This window comes from Pinus tabuliformis, chromosome 3_1 (assembly GCF_031772625.1).
Source record: "Pinus tabuliformis cultivar Carrire ecotype Pingquan chromosome 3_1, CPIR1, whole genome shotgun sequence".
NCBI classification, from domain to species: domain Eukaryota; kingdom Viridiplantae; phylum Streptophyta; class Pinopsida; order Pinales; family Pinaceae; genus Pinus; species Pinus tabuliformis.
The window spans coordinates 824,174,163-824,187,478 of record NC_142301.1 but is presented as its reverse complement, the minus strand read 5'-3'; the positions used below and the strand labels follow the sequence as shown (position 1 = coordinate 824,187,478).

The window sequence follows — 13,316 nt, the reverse complement described above, 5'->3', positions numbered from 1 at the left end:
AACTTTTAACTTTTTACAAATACATAGAGCATTTTTACAAATAGTAAAAGCTCATTGCACCAGAGTTCACTATATAACCTTTCACAAACAGAACAATTTCCTTAAACCAAGATTCACCTAATAACCAATCTTCATTTTTATGGAATACTTGCAAGTACTTGTAGAATTTTCTATCACTTGCACCATATCTTTGTCTCCTTTTTCAATGTTTTCTAAACTTCTTACTACTTCTGCTTCTGGATCACCATAAACTGTTACTCTAATTCCCCATTTCAAATAAGTTCTGGCAACATTTTCACATTTGAGCAGTTGATGATATTAAATATTGCAAGGAAAGGCATTGCACCTTCTTCTCTTTTTGGTAATTCCTCTAAATTTTCTAACCCAACTAATGAGAATATTTTCAATGAAGGAAATGCTCCTTTCTCTCCAAATTCTCTGGGAAAGTTCTTTACTTTCTGACAAAGAATAATCTCCAAGTGCTTTAAGTTTGGAAGCTAGTATAAGTTTTGAAGTTCTTCTAACATAGGACACTCATAGAATTTAAGATAAGTTAAATTTTCTAGCCTGCATACATCGTTCTTCACTTTGATTTTCACTTTAGTAAAATTACCGGATTTTAATGAAAGGCTTCTCAACTTCGACATGTTATTAATGTCGAGAGATAAATTTTCCATATTGGAAGGTATCTCCTTGGTCATATCAATAGGAGAGTGTCCATCTCAGTCATGCTCCCAATTGTACCCTTTAATTTACCCTCACTAATAGCTTCCCAATTGCTCTGTAGCGCCAGCTTTTTAAGTTGTATCAAATCGCTTAAACTCTCCATGGAAGCGACTTCTTTGTAACTATTCCTCGCAAGTTTTGTCGACTTTCTGCATCCATCCATAACTTTTATGCACCTGTTCGTGGAAGGTTTTGTCCAGATGCTGCATCCATTCATGTACAAGTATTGCAAAGACAAGATGGCCGAGATGCTATAAGGAAGATTTTGCAAATATGTGCATCCACGAAGGCCCAGATACCTGACGGATCTCAGCATATGAATGTCAGAGGGCAATTCTTTGATGTGAGTGAAGCTAACATCAAGGATCTCGAGATGTCCAAGACCTGTAAGAGATTTGGGGAGTCTTTTGATCGGCATATCTGATCACTTTAGGCATGCTAACTGCTTCAAACAGCCCACATCGTCTGGCAATGAGCTGGCCAACGTTCCACTCAAATCCAGAACCTTGAGAAATATCATGCCGACCATCACCTTATTTGGAACTTTTGTTAATTGATCGTTTTGAGAAATGAACAATGAGCACATTGCTGAAGATGAAGAAAATTACGGAAGAGAAGTCAATTCGTTGCGGCTCAAGAAAATCCATGTGGTGTCTGAAGACTGGATTTTCGGCGAGTCTTTCAAACTATTACCCACACTACATTAGAAATTTTCTTCTTTCTTAACAATTTCAATTGCCAAATCACGCAGGACGTTGAGCATCCCGAAGCAAACCACGCGCCCATCTGCATCTCTCACCATCGGTTCAATCAAACAACGTTCTGCTAGCTGGTCGACATAAAGCCTCCGTATCTCAAATGGGTCTTGCATCCTAAGGCAACTGGGAACCCTTGTGTGTTTATTATCATCGGTTCAATAAAAGACCGATCTGTTAAAACATGTGCAGGTCCATTTTGAAGCATTTTCATTGCCAGGAGGCCTTCTCCCATCCACAAGGGAATCACCTCCTGGACATCAATGACTTCATCTTCGAAGAAGGCAGCAGCTAGGTGTAGAAAGCACAATTGCATATTAGCGTCCTCGTTGCCCACTGCGTCGAAACCCAACCTTAGGAAATCATCGAGCCTCTCTGCTTTTCCCAGCCTGTCAAGAGCCCACTTCCACTGCTGTGGCTGAGGACTGCGCGCCATTGCCCTCCCCACTACTTTTATTGCAAGCTGAAACCCTTTGCACACAAACAGCTTCTCCTCTTTGTTTTCAATGTTTGAATGCAGATTTTCATTATTATTAGGAAATTGATGACAAAACAACTTCCAACTCTCATCTTCCGTCAAGCCCTTCATTTCTTTTGTGCAGTCATCTGGAACTCCTATTTTTGATAATGCAGTGGGATCCCTCGAACTGACAATTAATTTGCAGTTGGAATGGTTAATTACAAGCTGCAGTCGTCTAGCGAGTCCCTCCAACAACTCCCCTACCCTTAAATCATCTATGAACAACGCAATCTTTTTGCTCTCCACTCTCTCTTTCAACCATTTTTCATCCTCAGGGTTCACTTTTCTATCCACCTCTTCCTTTGTTTGGACGGCGATTTGTGTCCAGAGTTGATTCATGACACTAGAAAGAAACTGACTTTTTGAAACACTCAGCCAAAGCCATAAGCCATCGTTAAAGTGATTGCGTACCTTTTGAGTATTGATGACTTTCCTCATAAGGAGAGTTTTTCCTGATCCACACTCGCCAAGCAAGCCAATTTTACTGTGCTGTACATCATCTAGCAAAAAATTCTCCAGATCTGCAAATGCTTGTTCTTGTCCCACTATATCTTGTTCCTCGATCAAGTTCTTGATTACCTTGCCTCTTGGAGCAAGAGCCGCTTGGGAAGTCGCTGCAGAAGAAGCCAAGGCTTCTACTCGGGCCTTAGTCTGCCCAAGTCCCTCCAGGACCTTCTGAGTGTCTCCCACTTGGCCCTTTGGAGTTTGGACATGTAAAGGAGACGATTTTAGATGGCCTTCAATATCTGAAATCAAACAGCTGATCTTCCTTTCGGTTTGAAAACCAGAAAACTTAACGTGGGATTTGGGCATTGAGCACCGTTGCACCATTTTTGATGCTTGGAGAAGAAAACGGTCCAACTCTTTCAGCCATCCGTTGACAGCTGAAGCCTTATCTTCATTGTTTGTTTTGAATGCCAGGCGATTTTGCTGGATGTGTATAATGGTCAGCTCGATGCTCATTACCAATTCTTTCAAATCTGCCAACTCATTCTTGCAGCGATGGGCGATTTGGATGTGCTGAATTATGTGCTGGATTGTCCTGTGTATGCCCACACAAAGAAATCCGGAGATGACACCTCGATCAGACTCCTTATTTTCCATAATTCCTCTCGACAGAAAATGCAATATGTCACGCAATCCCTTTACACCACTCACACTGGTGGATATATCTTCAAAAATATAACACTTACTACAATTTGACACTCAGGCAATAATAACACAGAATCTGCACACAAAGGAGAGCTAAAACTCGAGATAGTAACCACTACTATGGAGGATTCTCAAACTACTACCTCACACGAAACTCACAAGTCCGAGAAAGCGCAGATATATACTGCTACATGTCTCCCACGAAACTCAGAAATAGTAGCCACTACTGCGGAGGATTCCCAAATTACTACCTCACACAAAACTCACAAGTCATAGAAAGCTAGTTAGGTCGATAGGCGTCCCTCTTATTGGAGTTGGGCACTTTAATGATTTTATTAATAAAAAAAAATTATTAGACACTTTGAATTTAAGGATGCCAGTATATACTCCTCCTTGCCACAATATCAATGGATTGAATTTACACCACTAACAAATCGGATGATTAAACCTTGTTTAAATTAATTTCTTACAAAGCTCCATTAAAAATTTACCATGTCATTTGTTAATGGACACCTATCAAGATTAACCATAATGGGAAGAATACAAAATGTAACACACACCTTACACATACACAGTGGATTGAATTCACACCACTAACTTCCGTGCATATCTAAATCGCATGACTAAACCTTGTTTAAATTAACTTTTTACAAAGCTCCATTAAAAATTTAGCATGTCATTTGTTAATTGACACCTATCAAGATTAACCATAATGGGAAGACTACAAAATGTAACACACACCTTACAAATACACTTGGCATAGTAGTCCGTTTCAAACCATTGGTAACATGTGTCCAATTTTAAATAATAGGTGTCCGTAAGTTAAAAATTAACTTAAGAAGATAAAGGGGGTTTTCTCTTAACAACATGTTTAACACTTCTTTAAATTTCCTTGTAAAATAACCTATTATACATTTAGTTAGAAAGGAGAAATTTTCCTTAATCTCTTTTTTATTACACTAGAAAACATATGTTATCATTTAATTTTTAATTTTTTCGGTAGCAATAAAATTTGTGAATGTAACTATATTCACATTCTTTTAGGATGATTTTTTTTTTCCTAAGTAATATTGATCTATTGATATGATACAAAAAATTACAGAGAGACCTGATCTGAGAGATGTTGAACATCAGTCATCATCACAAAATGAAACTGTTTGTTTTGTACTGTCCCAACAGAGGGGAAACCAGTCCAAGAAGTTTTAAAGATTGCCCCTGTTTTGGGGGAAACCAACGATTGAACCATAAAAATTGTATTCGAAGCAGACCTTGGTTTTCCAAAAAAACAAAAGGAGAATGCAATTCTAGAACCAAAGATAGGAACATAACCATAAAGCAGTGTAACCTGTCCACCTGGCAGAGATTCAACCAGAGGATCCAAGACACATGGCGTAGAAACATTGCACGTCCAAACCACAAAACCACGAAAACAATGAACTATTACCACCTGGAAGTCGAACACCATTGCAAGAGACCAAGAAACCACCAAAACAATGAGTCTTATCCACCTCGTAGCCAGACAACCTTGCATGAGGCCACGTGTTATGCTAGAGGATCCTCCGGAGCAGGCTCCTCCTTAATTCGGCAGGCAAATTGATACCAATCTTCATCCTCATCAGACGTGCCATGTCCCTGAGCAGGTGGAGCTTCCACAACGCCTGTTGCATCCATCTATCGCTCACCAGTGTCATTCTGCCTGCTGCCTGAAGCTTTCGTGCCGTTGCGCTTGTCCTCCTCACCAGAACTGTCACCAGCTTTGGCCTTGCCATGCAGAACCTTTCTGCTGTCACCTTGTTGATTGTTACCCTGGATGCTGATCCCAAAACTACCAGGCACATCCCTACTCTGCTTGTTCTCGCGACTTGACAGAGGAGCTTGCATCGCAGACTCTTCCACAAAGGAAATTGTGATGGTTGCAATTATTGTGGGTCTGTTTAAGGAGCTTCTAAAGCAAAATTGAGTGCCGTGAGGGGCAGGAGAAGGAGGAAGTGGGAGATCCTCAGTGAGGGTAACATTGTCCCTTCTACCTCTACCACTTCTGGTATTCGGGTAGCCATGAGTAGAGTTAGAGAGCGGGTTGAGCATATCAGAGGATGAGTCCGGGGAGTCAGAGGCGGAGCTGGTCGAAACATGTGAGCAGATAGAACCCCCACGCATTACTCCACGTCTACTGCACATGCGGTGCGTGAGGTGAGTCATGGCATAGGTGTAAGTTATAATGACAGCGGAGCAGTTGGAAGAAAGGCGACGCTGAGCATGAGCAAGGGAGGTTGGGTCATGAGCAAGAAGACAATGACGGGAATGCGTAAAATGGAAACCATTACCAAAATCATGACACAGAAGAATCACGCAACAACTGCCTGTTGTAGTTCTGATACTTGGTTTAGCCGCTTGCAGAGAAAAAACACCATTAAGAAGAGGAGGATTAACAGAGCGAATTGTAGGGGCCATGGAGATGAAGGGGGTGAGCTCGTCACAGCTTTCGGAGTCAATAAATGTTGCCTGCAAGGTGCTATTAATCCATCTACGGTGGGCTCTCAGGATGAAGCAATTTGCCAAATCGTTGCCCAACCCACCGACGGTCCGTCTTGTGGGTTTAAATACCATTGTTGACACCCGCATCTGGGTTTTAGGATGAAAATTTACAATGCCAATTAATTTGTATTTTTTTTAAGAAGGATTATTTCCAGTATGCATAAGTTTTTTTCACGTTCAGTCATTTTATGAATCTCTCCTCATTTAAATTGACATTTAATAAAAAAAAATTTGTTGACTTATATTTTTCATTGTACCAATTATTACAAGCTATCTTATTGTATATTTTTGTACCTATCTGGAAAGCATTATTTCTTTATCCATATCAAAAGATTTCATAAAATTGCATATATTTACACATAGGTAAATTTCACTATTTTTCCATAATTTACTTTATATAATGTTTAGTAAGGAAAAATTTAACATTTAAAGAAATTTGAAAAGCTTATCCCTAATTATTAAATTCACCATTTAATTAAATTTCCTTCTTGTGAAAATAATATGTAGATTTGAAGCATATAAATTATGTAATTATAAAATTACTTCAAATATAATATAAAATATAATTAGATATTGAGATAAACTAATGATGAAATATTGTGAATATGTAGATATTGGAATAAAATAATGAAGAAATGTGTTGAATATGTATATGTAGATATTGATATATAATGAGATGTCAATATATAATAATTTAATGATTATGAAGTTTTTAACTTGTTAAAATTTTAATTTGAAGGAAGGACAAATTAATTTTTTAAATTAATTTCTCAGTTTATGGATGAACTAATATATTAATAAATAATGATAAGGGATTTTTATTTAGAGTAAAATTAAAAGAAAACAAAGGTTAAAGTTAATAGTGTGTATATTTTTAATTATTTAAAAAATTTGAGTGATAAGAGGGATAGTGTGTATATTATTAATTATTTAAAAATTTTGAGTGATAAGAGGGATAGTGATAATGATAGTGGTAGTGCGGTGATGAATTTTTTTTCTACCATTTTAAAATTTAGATATGAAATTTTTTTCTACCATTTTAAAATTTAGATATGAAAGTATAGTATATGTTTTTTTGGGATTTAATTATCTCGGAATAAGATGATCATCCGTTTCAAACCATTGGTGACCTGTCCAATTTGAAATAACAACTGAGGATCTTTTATTAAATTGTACATCAATTTCACCCCAAAAAACAGGTGTCTCTATAACTTCAAAAAACAAGTGTCCATCAATCTCACCATTCATGCTCTTGATAATAACTCCGCCACTCCATCTGATTGTAATGTGGAGGAATAATAGAATAACTCTAGCATTCCATTTCCGACTGTAACTTTGAGTAATAATAGAATAACAGCGCCACTCTAGCTTGAACGTTTGTTAAATATTTATTGTACTTATTATTCATTACCATTCCATTTATTATAATCAAAGGCTCCGTGGATGCATGCATTTCTTTCTTATGGCTTGGGTTGTTGGAATTGTTGAAAGATTAGTGTAACTATTGCTAGAAAGATTACTCGAAAGATTTGAAGGGGCTTCTATTGGCTTCTATCTGCTAACAAAGGTGCAAAATCTTTCATAATCTTCCTTTTCTCTGGGCTTCCCTAGGCTTTTATTTGCTAAGAAAGGTGCAAAATCTTTCATAGCCTTCCTTTCTTCTACCTATTATTTTTTCAGGGTTTCCTTCAAGATACATTGAAGGAACCCTTTTGATTAAAAAAAATAAGAGTAGCTGCAAGAATTAAAATTCCTTTATCATGAGCTGCATAAGTAAATGGTACAAATAGATGGTGATAGGGGATTAGTTTTCTTTTAGAGTAATTTTATTGAGAAACATGTTCTAAGATCGGTTCCAAGCCCTAGGTGGAACCCTAGATTCGGCAATTAGACTTGCCATGAATATTAAAGGGAGAGAGCTACGCATACTATATCACTTTAAAAATTCGTTCAGCTTCTCATGCATAGTGAAACTCACACTGAACACTGGAAGTGGAGGATTCCAACCTTGTAATTCCATTGACGACGACGAGCTGCCGACTCCATGCGACGATGCACAAAGGAATATAACATTTCATGATTTGCAAATCATGAATTGGTTTTTATATTCCTATTTCACTCCAGGGATTGTGTAGTAGAGATTTGGTCCATGTTGTTAACACCCAGGTTGTTCCCTATGACTCCCAAGGGAATACGGCCGGGGTAACCACTAACCAATCTTTGGATCACAGTTCCTAGCCAAACTGTAATCAGAGAGGGCTCTCTCTCTATGATTTGTCTCTGTTTTGTTGGTGTTTTTAGGCTAGCTATTATGCTCAGGTTTTGGTTTATGTTTTGGTTGAAGGACTTCTTTCAGGGCTTAAGATGTAGTGTTCAGAGAATAGTATATCATTGGGCAATGGAGTCTAGAGTTGTGAAATGATTTGAAATGCAGGAGTGATGATGTTCAGACTGCAGGGCCTATTGTGTATCTCAAACAAACAAATTTAAACTTAAGTGGTCATGCATGGTCAGCCAACAGAGAGCAATTAAGAATTCTCTATTAAGCTGGTGATGTGAAAGTGAAATATGTTGCACAGGAGCAAACTTGAATTCCTGAAACAAAGGTCACTGTGAAAGATATATTCTGAAAGTGCAGCAATTAAGAATTACACTTATCAAGATTATAGCTGAAGAAAAAACATTCATTAACAACACAGATTGAACTCAGGGTATTGCATGAATAAGTCCTGAAGGTTATTCTTTTTCTTTGTTGTCAAACATTTAGAATTAGAAACATATATGGATTTTAATAGATCGAAAATACATAACAAAGAGAGTTACATAAACTTATTGTATTTTGAAATACACAGGAATCCAGCAGTTTTCAACAGACACCAGAACGCATTCAACACTTCAGAAATCCGAGAAATTCCATCACTTTCTTTATTAAACTCTAAAAGGATACAACATAAGAACTTCTTTAGGAGAAATCAACGACAACCCTGCAAGCTTGTGCGAGGGGCAAATATATACTATCGGTCGTTACAAAATATCTGAGTGCTAAGTTATCTCAGAATTGAATATCTTCACCAACTTTTCAAGATATTTAGATCAGAAAGTTATTACATCATTGAATACAAAGTAAATGCATCTTTATGCTTGTCAGAAGATATTTTGGCCTTTGGAGGCCACTGAGTCGGTTGGAGTGATCTGCATAAATGCTGTGAAATGCGTTTTTGGAGCTGCTATGCTGTAGCTTCTCGGCCTGGACACCTGTAGCTTCCTACTTTGCTTTGTTGGCCGAAATTTCTGCTGAGTTGGCTCAGCTTTAATCTTTAATGCATGCTGATTCCTTTTAAACTGTCCTGTGTATGACAGTTTTGCCTTTTCGATGATCAAAATTTGTTGAATGGCTTCCTGTTTATAAAATTTTCTGTATGGCCTTAGTCCACCAGTCTGGTGTAGGTAGTTGATGCCTGAGAATTGCATCCATAGTCTCCTATGCTTCTGTATACTTGTAAAAATTGGGAGGTGCCTCAAACAGGTGTTTGATTTCATTCATTATAAAAAATAAATTTTCTACTCTGTTGTAGAGAGTCTGTCTTGTGGCTGGCCCTGTTTTCTCTGAAGTGATGGGCTTCTCATTGATCTGACTTGTGGCAAATGTGTTAACCCTTTGGCATACTGGTCATGTGTGAACAATCTCCCTGCGCTGTTCAGTAAGCTAGGGAGCCCTCTGTTTTCTAACACCTGGAACTTCTCCATAAACCTGTTCACCTCAGTCTGCATGTCCTGGGTTCTTCTTTCCAATGTCTGCACTAAGTTTCTCAGTGTGAGAACCCTCTTGATTAACTGAATGTGCTCAGTTCTGTTTGAAATTCCCATGGCAGCCAACTGAGTGCTTGTCCTATTGTTAAACACATTGATCATCCTGGTGGCTATCTCAGGCATGTTGCTTAGGGCAGCTCTTGATCTTTGAATCTCAGCCTGTGCTTTTGGAATGAGGTCCAACTGCTCATGGATTGTTTCAATATACTGCCATTGCTCATTTATAGACTGGCCAATGTTAGCCCACAACACTATTTTAAACTCAGCCACCACCTTATCTAATTTGAGCTCATTCTCTAGCTCTTTGATTCTATCTTTGAGGGCTTTTATCTCCCTGCCCTTTTCGGCCACAGACTGCTTGGATTTGTCATATCTATCATTCACTTTGGCCAATTTATCCCTGGTCTCATTCAGCTCTGTCATTTGAGCTTCCAGGGGCTGGATCTCATTCCTCAGTTTTTGCATGTCCAGGCTTGGGGCCTGCTCTGTTGCTGGTGGTGCTGCTGAAGTGGATGTTGCTGCCTGTTCTGCTTATTGAAGAGGAGGAACAGTGATTGGAGCAGTTTCCTCAGATTTATCACTTCAGGAGGAGGCTAGGAGGTCTGACCTTCTTCTCTTTGCTTCAAAGCTCCTTGTAGTGCTGCCTGTGCTGCCTCTGATTCTCCCAGCTTTTCTTGTGCCTGGATAAGCTGCTTGTAGAGAGAAACCAGCAAATCTGTGGCTTCTTTATCATGCCTCTGCTGGGCAACCTCATCTGTTTGAGGGTGAATTGTGGCTGGCATTTTTATCTTTTTCTTCAAAGCAACCATGTATGCATCCCTTAACTTCAATATCTCCTGGATGCCCTTGATATCTTTGGGATCATGCCCAATCTCAATAATTATATCTTCTAAGGACCTAATTCTGTTTTCCTTAGCCTGTGATGATGCCCTTTCCAACTCAAGTAGGGCAGCTGTATTATTAAGGCTATTTTCCAGCCTATAATTGTCCAAGGTTTTGCCTGCCAAGGAGGCATAGACCATCTCACCTGTTTGTTTGTGCAACTCAATTTTATCCATTGGGTGGATGTCTTTGGCAAGGACCTCAAGATTGGTCCTTATATAATCTGCATGAGTTTGGGGCTGTGCTACAGCTGGTAAGAAATGACTCATGATCATCTTGCCTTTACTGACATCAAAAGCAGACATCAGTCTTTGCTGGTTGGTGGGAGCCATTTTCAGCAAATGATTGTACAGCTGTATTTTTATGGGCTCACTCCTTTTCTTTATGTCTATGAACTGCTGTTTGATGCTCAGTTCACCCTCCCTTTGCTGGCTAGAGGAGCTGACTTCTCCTCCCACAGTTCTGTTCTGTTCCTCTTGGGAGGAACTTGCAGATACTTCCCTGCTAGGTGGGCCCATGCCCAGACACTGCCCTGTTGGCATTTCCTCATCAGAGAAAGGGTTCATTCTCTGTCTTTTCTCACCATGACTTTCTGATGTGGTCAAGGGAGTCTCTTTGTCCCTTTTTCTGCTAGTATCCTCCTTTTGTGGAGTTTGGAGGATTGATGCATCAACTGATGTTTCTTGCCTAGGAGGCACCGTATTTTGTGCCTGTTGTTCTGTGGGAATTGGGGCCTCAACTGCCCCTTCTTGCTGTGGGGGCTGCTCTTTATTATGCTGCCCTTCTTCTTGCTGCATTTCCTGTTGTTGTTGTTGTTGTACCTGTTGCTGCACCTTCTCATGCGGTGGTTGTTCAGTATCCATCTCTTTTTCCTTGCCCTTGCTAGATATATTTTCAGTGGCTTTGGGTGCTTGCTGTTTTACAGTTGAGGAGGATGCAACTGCTCCCACTTGTGTGCTTGGCAGTGAAAACACCTGTGAACAAAGTTCAAGGTCAGCCATCTTTTTAAGATTCCTCACTGCTCTTTGATTCAGCGCTTCTTGTGTAACCGGTTCTTCTAGGGTTCCTCTCCTCCATTTTGCTTGGTTAGCATGTTTTTCAATGTGAGGGATTTTTACATGACCGTAGCCAGAGAGCCTATATCTGAGCCTTCTCAAAGTGATGAAGTGGTTGGGGTCATAAGGTTTCCAGAGGAAACTGGTTTGAAGGCCAAGGGACTCAAGCATCCTGTCTGCTTCTCTCCAACCTTCCTCCCTTTGGTTATAGACAAAGTGGCCAAGTTGGTTCCTGACTTTCAACTGTGCTTTCTTGCCTTTTCCTGAAAAGTGAAGCACATCAACATTGCCAAACTGCCTGAAGTATTCTAGGGAAAATAGCCTCATAGGCACATATCTGGGTAGTCTGTAGGGAGGCAGTTCACACCCATACATCCTGATGATGGTGTGGTGCTGGTAAAAGTACCAGTCCCCAATGCTGTATGATTTGGATAGCTGCAGGATCCTTTGCATTTCATCTATGAGCCTCATAGGAGGTGAGCCCATCATCATTGACATAGCTGGGTGGATGAACTGATCTATGAATTCACAATAAGTATAAGGAGTTTCAAATCTACAGTGGAAAACAGATGACCAATAGACCACTGATCTTGGATTGCCTTGGGCATCTTCTCTTTTGATTGGGAAAGAGAATTTCTGATGTTGATGATATAAGATCAAGTGGTAAATGTAGGAGGTATACCTGAACACTCTTTCTCTTGCCAGGTTCATTAGTTGCTCATGTATTTTGTCTGCTATATAGGTGGCATAGTCATAGCAGATAGGAGACTTGCCAGGAGCAAACATGAGCATGATTACCAGCACAGTTTGATCAACAAACTCAATGGAGTTGTAGCCCAAAATGGGACTAATCATGTCTGCCAGATCTTTGCCCAGTTGGTTGAGGTATACTTGATTGATAGGAGGATACTTCACAGAGTCAGAGCCAATGTATAGCTGGTTTAGTTTGGTGACCTGAGCATCTGTCATTCTGGCTCCTTGATTTATCAGGTCTACAAGTGATAGAGGGACCAGTTTCTTCTTAGTCCTGAAGCAGAGCATATCCTTGATAGCTTCTGGGGTGACATAAAACACAACTGATCCTGAAGGGTCAAGAACTGCCCTCTGAGTGGGGTCATAGTTTTCAGCACACAGATGGATCAAATCAGGGAATTGGGGAACTTGAGGGAGCTTAAAAATAGGGAGGAATGAGTCCCATATGCCCAGCACATCTGTTCCAGCCTCATGCTTGGCCTTCAATTCATTGAGCAGGTGGATGTGGAACTTAGTACCCATCAGCATTTCCTCTGAAATCTGATAGTCCATGTCTGCCAGACACTGCCATTCCAATTGTCTCTGAGGGGCATTCAATGGAGCAACGTTCAACGCTATTGGAGCTACTGGTGGATCCATGACTTCTCCTAGGATTATGGATAGAGTTGCTATGCAGAGCAACACAAAGAGTTTTCTTTGAGGGAGAAATGTGAATTGTATGGAACAGAGGGTGAGTGAGACAGCTGCAGCAATTGAAATACTGCTTGAAGTGCCAATAAGACCAATGTGTGGTCTCAGTCTGTCTTTTTTAACAGGTAGGTACAATTTGAGTAATCTGTTTCGCGATTGCGTGAACAAAGTACAGTTTTTTTGTGAAAATATGGGCAAACAAGGCTCAACTGGTGTTTTTCGAGCTCACAGTTGTAAATGGGGGCTAGGCACCAAGATTTCGCCGGTGAATTTTGCAAGTTTTTTTTCGTTTAAGCTCTTTTAATGGAATTCACAGACAAAGTAGGCATATGAAGCATTTGTAATGGAGAATACCTGGTAAAGAGCGAGCAATGGTCACGGATGACTGTGGAAATAGCGCGCTGGACGTCTCCAAGTCGATTTCAGCAAAGGTGGTAT

General features: G+C 39.8%; 1 protein-coding gene across 1 annotated transcript; it reads right to left on the bottom strand.

Annotated features, from left to right (window-relative positions):
* Positions 1-1,551: 1,551 nt before the first annotated feature.
* On the bottom strand, positions 1,552-3,105 carry LOC149190032 (disease resistance protein RPS5-like). The gene has a single exon (XM_089410417.1). The coding sequence runs from the start codon at positions 3,103-3,105 to the stop codon at positions 1,552-1,554; it is 1,554 nt and encodes a 517-aa protein (XP_089266543.1).
* Between the last annotated feature and the right edge of the window lie 10,211 nt (positions 3,106-13,316).